The sequence below is a fragment of the Carassius gibelio genome, chromosome B3, assembly GCF_023724105.1.
Source record: "Carassius gibelio isolate Cgi1373 ecotype wild population from Czech Republic chromosome B3, carGib1.2-hapl.c, whole genome shotgun sequence".
NCBI classification, from domain to species: domain Eukaryota; kingdom Metazoa; phylum Chordata; class Actinopteri; order Cypriniformes; family Cyprinidae; genus Carassius; species Carassius gibelio.
In genome coordinates, this window is record NC_068398.1 from 25,095,723 (window position 1) to 25,104,802 (window position 9,080).

General features: G+C 40.1%; 2 protein-coding genes across 3 annotated transcripts; both read left to right on the top strand.

Moving 5' to 3' along the window:
• The first annotated feature begins 104 nt into the window (after window positions 1-104).
• On the top strand, window positions 105-4,620 carry asb16 (ankyrin repeat and SOCS box containing 16). 2 transcript variants are annotated; one of them, XM_052553066.1, is made up of 7 exons: window positions 105-509; window positions 760-1,141; window positions 1,224-1,491; window positions 2,592-3,000; window positions 3,375-3,458; window positions 3,547-3,660; window positions 3,835-4,620. In XM_052553066.1, the coding sequence occupies exons 2-7, from the start codon at window positions 805-807 to the stop codon at window positions 4,018-4,020; spliced, it is 1,398 nt and encodes a 465-aa protein (XP_052409026.1). In that variant the 5' UTR covers window positions 105-509; window positions 760-804; the 3' UTR covers window positions 4,021-4,620. The 2 variants fall into 2 exon arrangements, with proteins under 2 accessions (XP_052409026.1, XP_052409027.1); XM_052553067.1 differs by having other exon boundaries at window positions 107-509; window positions 855-1,141.
• A 300-nt stretch (window positions 4,621-4,920) lies between these two features.
• On the top strand, window positions 4,921-9,077 carry tmub2 (transmembrane and ubiquitin-like domain containing 2). Its single transcript, XM_052551897.1, has 3 exons — window positions 4,921-5,078; window positions 6,590-7,102; window positions 7,643-9,077. The coding sequence occupies exons 2-3, from the start codon at window positions 6,606-6,608 to the stop codon at window positions 8,028-8,030; spliced, it is 885 nt and encodes a 294-aa protein (XP_052407857.1). The 5' UTR covers window positions 4,921-5,078; window positions 6,590-6,605; the 3' UTR covers window positions 8,031-9,077.
• Window positions 9,078-9,080: the final 3 nt, after the last annotated feature.

Here is a 9,080-nt window from a genome sequence, read left to right on the forward strand (position 1 = left end):
CTTTAGTTTTCTACAGCCTTTGTAAAAAAACATCAACTCAAAAAGATAAATCATTTTATACAGGTATTATACATTTAATACAGTTATAATAATAAGTATTATTCTGCTGAATGCATTAAATAGTTTGCAGTGACTGCGTACTGAATTTTCATGAACCACAACACCCATATTTGGCCAGTGACAAATGTTTTGTTTTGAATTTAACGCAGGACAAATGATATGACAAAACAATAATTCGACGCGCCATCTACAGGCGATATCGTGCTAGTGCAGGGACATATTTGCTCACATTCTAGTCTATTAATAATCAGAGCTCCACCATGTGTCAGGTCAACAATATCTTGTGACAGGCAGCTTCGTTCTCGAAGGGGCATGCGGTCATTTTATGAACAGAAATTGAAAATATTTCCAGCCTTGCCTGTTACAAATACCAAACAAATGTTTTAAGCAAGTTTATCATTGTTTATTGGAGTATTGCCAGTAATTGAGAATCTTGAAGAGCGTTCAAGGTAGGAAGACCTTATCTTTAGAGCATATACACTGTTCTCAGTGTTATTATTGCATGCTGTCAATGTGATTTATTAGTCTGTTCCTTATACTCAGAAGCAAACTTGCAGGGTACCATATATATGAGTTTTACTTACTCAACTGTGTTCCTGTGGCTGATTGGAAAGGTTATGCCTCTTGGGCAATGCTGCTTTACTAAAACACTCCTACAGCACAAGGACACAATTTCTGTGCCAATACTTTTTGCTCTAGGCGTACAACTCTAGGAGGCTTCTAAACACAAAAGCTCTTTTTGGGATGTCCCGGGACACCTTTGCCTTCACCTCTGCCTCTCTGCGCTCCTTAAGGCTGGAGCAGGAGCTGCAGGACTGGGAGGACGCCAGGCGGGCTCTGGCACACAGGAGGGCTATGATAAGACGTCCGTTACCCGCTGCACCCAGACTCCGACATGGAAACGAGAGGATCCAGACGGTACGTGCTCCACCACCCCAAATACAGTGCAGAGACGCAGCCATCCATAACATCTTTATGTGTGGAGATATGAAGAGAGTGTATGCAGTCCTCAAAGACGCAGGCATGGTGAATGCACTGATGGAGACCGTACACGAGGAGATGGTGTGGGCGCCGGAAATGGGTAGGACTCTTAAAGACGGCCACCACACACACACAAACAAACATAAGCATTTGGGTGAATTCTCTCCACTCATTTTTTCCAGGAATGTGGACTCTTACCTCGAAGGTAAAGCAGACGTCTGCGCTGCGTCTGGCTGCCAGCAGGGGACACTCCGGCTGTGTCGAGGAGCTGCTGTTCAGGGGAGCAGAGGTGGATGCAGACCCCGGCGGCCGTACAGCTTTACATGATGCCTGTTCTGGAGGCCATCACATCTGTGTGCGCCTGCTCCTAGACCACGGGGCTGATCCAGACCTGCTTGCTGTAGACGGCAATGCCCCGTTGCACCTCTGTAATGCAGCAGAAACATATCAGTGAGTTGGCCTCCACACAGTCAGAGGAAACAAAATGTCAAATGTAATTAAAAAAACTAACAAACAAAATTAATGATTAAAGAACATTGTCTAAATGTAAAGTAGGTTAATGGTCAGTAAGATTTGTATTTATTTATTTATTTTAATTAAATTAAATTGTTCAGAAGTGACAGTAAAGACATTTATAATCATTTTAGTTTTTATTGTAATTTTAGTTAGAGTTTCATTAATTTTGTTTTGTGTTTTGCCATTCATACTATTTTTTCTATATCTATATTTTTTATTATTATTAAGTTTTTATTTTATTTCAGTTTTGGTTATTTTATCACGATAAATTTGTAAAATTTAAATGTTGCATTGGCAACTAAGTGAAAGTTTACTTAAAGCTTTTATGTACAATGCATTATAAAATGGGTTTTAATGCAATAATAATGCCTTGTTATGCACTTTATAATGCATTGTGCAATCTCATGAATAATTGTTATAACAGTTAATACAATTAACACACTTATCAATTCATTGTTACACTATGCATTTTAAATTTGGTTCTGATTAATTACAATAATATATCATGTATTACAACGCACATTATGAATAATTATAATGCATTATACACTTTAACCCTTTATAATGCAATAAGGCCATTAAGTAAAGTGTTACCGAAGGTTTATTTTTTTCTTTGTAATATTTTATTTCAAGAAACAACAGTTTTTTTTTTTTTTTATGGTCTTAGTTTTAATTGATTATAAACCCCTGTTTACAATGTTACACAATATTTCCATTTCAAATAAAAGTGGTTCTTTAGAGCCTTTTATTTACCAAAATACACAGCCGTTTTCAGCATTAATAAACTGGGTTTAAAGTTAGCTTACCTTAATAAGAAATGTTTCTTGAGCACCAATTCAGCGAATTAGAATGATCACTCTGACCTGTATTATTGTCTTTCATTTGTGAAACACTAATAGAGATATTGGCATGAGTTCAGAGCTTTTATTTTTTTCTCCATGCAAACATTAAAAATGTTTTTCCAATTTCAACATTTATCTTTTTTTTCCCCTCTGGCACACAATAACTATGCCACACTGTCATCTGCTCTGCAGGTGTGCTGAGCACTTGGTGACGGGTGGTGCGCTGGTGAATGTGGCCCAGCGAGACTCTGGTCTCACCCCTCTTCACGTGGCCTGCAGGAGAGGACTGGAGGACCACGTGGAGCTCTTCCTGTCCTATGGAGGAGACGTGACAGCTCGAAGCCAAGAGGGCGAGACGCCCTTGAACGCAGCCTGCGCTGGGGCGGAGAGACCTGCAGATGCAGGACGGTATCTGCGTACTGTGCAGAAGCTGCTAGCGGCCGGGGCTGATGCACAGACTGCTGGGAGGAAGAAGCATACGGCCCTGCACAACGCCTGTGGAAACTGTTGTCCCCGCATAGTAATGCTGCTGCTGGAACATGGGGCTCGTGCGGACGTAGCTAACTGTGCTGGATACACACCCATGGACTGCCTGTTACAGGTGCGATGATGATGGGATAGAGGGTGAAGACTTTTGTAAGATCTTGTTTTTACTTTTAGATGTTGATTTCCATAAAATATTGAGAGCAACTTTTATTAACACAGCTCACCCCAAAATTAGAAATTCTGCTGAATGATTTCTGAAGGATCATATGACACTGAAGACTGGAGTAATGATGCTGAAAATACAGCTTTGTCATCACAGGAACAGATTACTTTTACAGAAATATTCAAATAGAAAACAATTATTTTTAATTTTAATAGTATTTGACCACATTACTGTTTCTACTGTGTTATTGATCAAATAAATGCTGTCCTGGTGAACATAAGAAACATAATCCAAAAGGTTGAATTCTTCTCTCTGTATTTTGGCAGGTAATAGAGGATTACCCAGACCAGCAGCCAGAGCTCGTGGCTCAGTCTCTTCTTAACTATGGAGCACAGCCACCCTCCCCTAGAGTGAGCTCAGACTGTTATGTGTCCTACCTACTTTACCTACACTTTGCTATGAATCCTTATTTTATGTATCTGCCTGTATTTATCCCAGATGCTGAAACTCTGCCTGCCCTCTCCTGCCACTTTGGAGGTAATGCTGAACTGCTACCCAGTCATCCCAGTGTGTGAGGAGTGGTTAGAGGACATACCAGAGGAACTACTAAAGGTCTGTCTGTCTGTCTTGTATTAGTATTATTAGTTGCATTTTATACAGTAAGTTTACTTTTCGTTTTGGTTGGTTATTGCCTGCTGTTTTTATCAACAGTGGTCGAGCTGTTTGTATTTTCATTCAGAAACTAATATCTCATCCTAATGAAGAAAACCCTTGTTGTGTTCTCAGGAGCATCAGTGTTTCTTCGACGCGGTCAGACAGATGATAGGTCAGCCGCGCTCTCTTCAGCACCTCTGCCGCTGTGCGCTCCGCAGACACCTCCGGTCACTGTGTCACCTCGCAATAGTCCAGCTCAACATTCCCAGCACTTTAAAAGATTATCTCCTGCTGCGTAATGAGGGACTGCTCCGCTGAGCTGCATTTTTTGACAAACAGAAATAGCTGACAATGGGTTTAATTTGTTTTGCACAATATTTAGCATCTGTGATAAACATATGTTGTTATAAATTGATGTTTAATGATTTCAGATCTTTCTGGATGCCTCTTGACAATAGAAGTAATGAGGATTAATGGCCCCGGGCCAAATGGGACAGTGCCCTGGGGACTTTGACCATCAGTGGCTTTGAACTGAGAGGACCACAGCGGCTTAACAGACAGAAGTAAAGCACTGCAGATGTAATATTGATAATGATAGGTGGGTAGTGCTTTAATATGTGCCAGTGGCGGCTCTCACAATGTGAAATAAACAAAGTGTTATTAATAAATTAATAAAATGCACTCTTGGCACTAACTGAATGCATTATTGCTTTTTATGTATTTATTATTTTGATGTTGTATACAAATATACACTCTCACTGTTGCAGTGCCATTTCTTTATTTATCACAGTTTCTAGTTTATTTGTTACATTTTGAAAAATGAAGAAATTATATTGTATATTGTAGATCTACACCAGATTTATTTGTAAACTACCACATTTGGGAAATAGAAGTTTTGATTTGTCAATCAATCAATAAACAAACAAACAAACTAAGAGCTAAAGTTTTAAGTAATTATTCTTGCGTCATTTTGAAATATAATTGAAATGTAGGGCCTCATACAACCATTTTTGTCCTTGAGTGTGGTTTTATTTATATAAATAAATTTCTATATATAATTTAGAGACATCTGCCAATACAAACAAAAAACTTTTATTTTAATTTTTAATTTACGTTTTATTATTATTATTATTATTATTATTATTATTATTATTAATAATAATTTATTTAAGACTGAAGAGAGAATGTTAGACATTCAGAATTTTTGTTTCGCCAACCACGTGATCCTTCCTACCCTGACGGAGCGTCAGCTGTATGCGTGCGCGTGCGCGTGAGGTCGTACGTGTGTTTATTTATTTCTGAGCCAAGCGTTTCGTCTTTCAGCCGGTGTAGGGATTAAAACAGCGTCGATCCAGAATGATCTGAACTAAGAGAAGGTAAATGTGCTATAATGTCTGTTTAAAGAACACATGTTCTGTTAAAACCTGCGAACCAAGGTCGCCCTTACATCGCCGCTAACGTTACATGATTAGGTTAGCTTCCTTCCCTTGCAGACAGACAAAACAAAGCAGATACTTTATCATTAAATGTATATATTTTTTATTTTCGGCATTTCGTCTCATTTGTGTCTTGTATCGACTGTAGATCATTCTAGGCCCTGTGGGTGACATTAAACGTGTAAAGATGAAGGTTTGATCAAGATTTCAAGGCTTGAGCGGAAATCGCGAGAGAACATCTAAATGTACAAACTGTCTGATAATAATGTATTATTAATGAACTAATATAAAACCTAGCTAACAGAGGATAATTATAGTTTAAATGCAAGACATCTATATGTCACTCAGTACTTAATGTCATCGGGCTTATTTCCTAATGCAGCCTAGAAGTGTGTCACTTTGTGTTAGGTAACAAGAGTTGCGGGTCTTCACACACACACACACACACACACACACACACACACACACACACACACCCCGACCGATGCTTTACCGCCAGACAGTTGATGCTTTCTAACAGTGTAACTCATAATTAAAGTCCAATGACATTCAATAACAACAATTACCTAGTTTAGATGACAGATTCAAGCAGGTCACTAAAATTCAGATGACTTCTGAGCTTGATTTGCTTTTTAATGCACTTTTCTGGTCTTATTATGAGAGACTTCTCAATAGATCCGTTGAGATGCTATGAATAGTTTTTGATATTTTGAATTAGTTTTCATTTTCTTTTGAATTCCAGTTAAAGTTTGTGTCGTCATTGATTTTATTAGTTTCTGTTATGTCTATAAGTCTGTTTAATGTATATTTTATTTCAAGAAACCGTGTTTCTTTTCCCCTCCGTCAGGTTTTACTTTTAATAAACCTTAATAACACCTATTTCAGAGTACTGTCTCACATCCAGAAATCAACTCTAAAACAACCTCCTTTTTGGCTGACATCACTGAGCCTCATTTATCCAATTGGATAATATTGACTACACTGCAGAAAAGACACAACTTGCTTAGAATTTGTAGATAGTTTGACTAGAAATAAGATAAAAGTTCTTATTCTAATTAAGATGCATTTACTAGATAAGCTAAATTACACAAGATATTTAGTCTTGTTTCCAGGGGTGGTTGGGGGAACTAAATTAAGTGCAGTTTGCTTAAAACAAGTACAATTATCTGCCAGTCAGAGATAGTTGTACACATGCACTTAATTTAGCTTCCCCCCCTGGAAACAAGATTAAATATCTGATGTAATTTAATCTAGAAAATGCATCTTCATTTGAGATTTTCTAGATATTTTGACTAGAAACAAGACAAGTAAGAAAAGCCTTTTTTTTCTTCTTCTTTTTGCAGTGAAATTAAATATCCTGCTTTGATTGGTAATTTGTCACACGGTGGAAGTACAGAGGGTTGTGAAGAGGGTTAAGGTTGACTTGGTCTTTCTCTTTCTTGTCTGCGCAGGTGGAGAGGGGCTGGGATGGCGGTGTGTGCTCTAACTGTGCTTGACGGGCTCGGCGAGGAGGCCACGGCTTTGGGCGGCGTGGTCATCCTGTTCCTGGCCATGGTTTTTGCCTGGCTGTCTACCCACGTGGCCGACCGTGGAGATCACATCCTGGGGACCATTCTCACCGTGGGCGCCCACGCCTCCCTCATCGGCCTCGGGGGTCACGACAGCTACGCGAGCCCCCCGCCCAGCTCCGAGCCCAGCGAGCAGCAGGACGAAGAGCCCGCGGAGGAGGAGAAGCAGGAAGAGGGAGAGGATGTGCCTGGAGAGGAGCTGCTGGATATTCAGGGTGGGAGGAAGAAAGTGAGCTATGTCCAGGGTGATGAAGAAGAAGAAGAGGGGAAGGAGGAAGGGACCGAAGAGGAGGCAGAGGATGAGGCCGCCAGTATCACTGTGAGACTGAAGTTCCTGAATGACACGGAGGAGCTGGCAGTACTCAGACCACAGGACACCGTTGGACTGCTGAAGAGGTGAGACAAACACACACAAAAAGAAAGTTAACTCTCATAGAGGAATTGGACAAATCCCAAAAAGACTTTCTTTTAAAGTCTGATTTGAACGTAAGTTTCTGTTTAAACTTTAAATATAGGGGAGTTCTTATAAAATATCTAAAAACCCTTTATTATAATAAATGGTTCTCACTATTAACTAGTTGCTTATTATTAACATATTGGCTGTTTATTAGTACCTATAAGCACATATTCTACATCCCTAATCCTTCCCAGTACCTAAATGTAACCGCTACTTTATGTACTATTAATAAGCATCAAATTAGGAGTTTATTGAGGCAAAATGGTTTGTTAATTGCGAGAATTGGACCTTAAAGTGTGACGGTCTAAGCAGTTTATGCATCCTACTGTAAAAAAAGAAAAAAATCAAATTGTCTTGGTATTTGTATTCAGAATACACATAGATCTTTATGTGTTTCTTCTAAAATGACATGTTTGGGTTTAATTGCACACACAGCTCTGTTGTTGTAAATGATTCCTCCCTCTGTGTCTCTCCATCAGTAAATACTTCTCTGGCCGGGAGCATCAGATTAAGCTCATCTACCAGGGTCAGCTGTTGCAGGACCCTCAGCGCTCTCTCCTGTCCCTCAACATCACCCACAACAGCGTCCTCCACTGTCACGTCTCTCAAGCCCAGGCTCTGCGCGAGGCGGCCGCAGAGGAGAGCCCTCGAGCTGGGAGGGGCTCCAGGCTCAGCGGGGGGCTGCGCTCGGCCGGCCTGGCTCTCAGCACTGGAAGCCTGGTGGTCCCTGTGTTCGTGGTGCTGCTCGCCGTCATCTGGTACTTCCGAATCAACTACCGCCAGCTGTTCACTGCCCCGGCCACCATCTCTTTGGTCGGGGTCACGGTCTTCTTCAGCTTCCTCATCTTTGGCATGCACAGTCGATGAGAAGACGGATGAACAGCGGAATGAAGCCAATATTAGGGTAGAAGGAAAACGAAACGATAGGACTTGAAAGTAACCAATCAGTGATAGCCGAGAAAGTTCTCAGGGAGCCCTCGAGGGTCCTGGTGCCATTCAGAAGACTGAAGTTGTGTGTGTGTGTGGGGGGATGTGTGCTAGTGCTTGCAGCTTCATTTGTGAGCAGCACAAAGTAACACTGCTATGTCATTTAGCTTTTTGGGGGGAAAACATAGCTTTATAATTGTTTTAGCTCATCCTAAAGTGTAGCTTCTCTGTGAAGTGAAGTAAGGATCCCACGTCTGACTGGGCTTTTCATTTAGAGCAATCACAGTTTGTGTCGACTGATTGGGTTTTATCAATTCTGTTCTTCTTCACTGGTAATAGCAGCACTATCTTCCGTAGTAGCAAAAAATGTCTTCTGTTCAGATCTCAGTACACAAATAACAGATGTGATGTGCTAGTTAGCTCAAATTTTGAGGCATCAGTTTACTCAACCTCGCTTTTGATGTCTGTGATGGAAGGATTTATTTTTTTCTTTTGCCAGTGTCACTGAAATCTGTATTTATTTCACTCTTATTTCTACATAACAGTCTGGTTTGGCATGTCTGCTGTGAGTTACAGCTTATCATTTAGGACATAAGTTTTATACATGATGAAGATTTTACATGCAAACATACTGGAGTATTCTAAAGAGATTGCTGGAAACTCACTGCATTCATAGGCATTTCAAATGTGACGCCGATAGCAAAGCAAATATTTTTTCTCCTGTGTAAAGTCTGTATATAAGCAATGTATTTACTGTAGATAAATCAAAGCGGGCGTAGAGGAACCTTAATGCTCTCTGACAAGTTTGATGGTTCTTGTATGAATGGGTCACTTTTCTCAGAATCGTCAGCAATATTTACATGTTATGGGGAAACTAGTCTTAGCTTCTCATTCTTGCTATAACAGGCAACTAGCACCTCATTCATTAAAATGCTTTTTGTTTTTGCTTTGATGCAGTAATTCAGAATAAAATTGCTCATCTTTGAATTG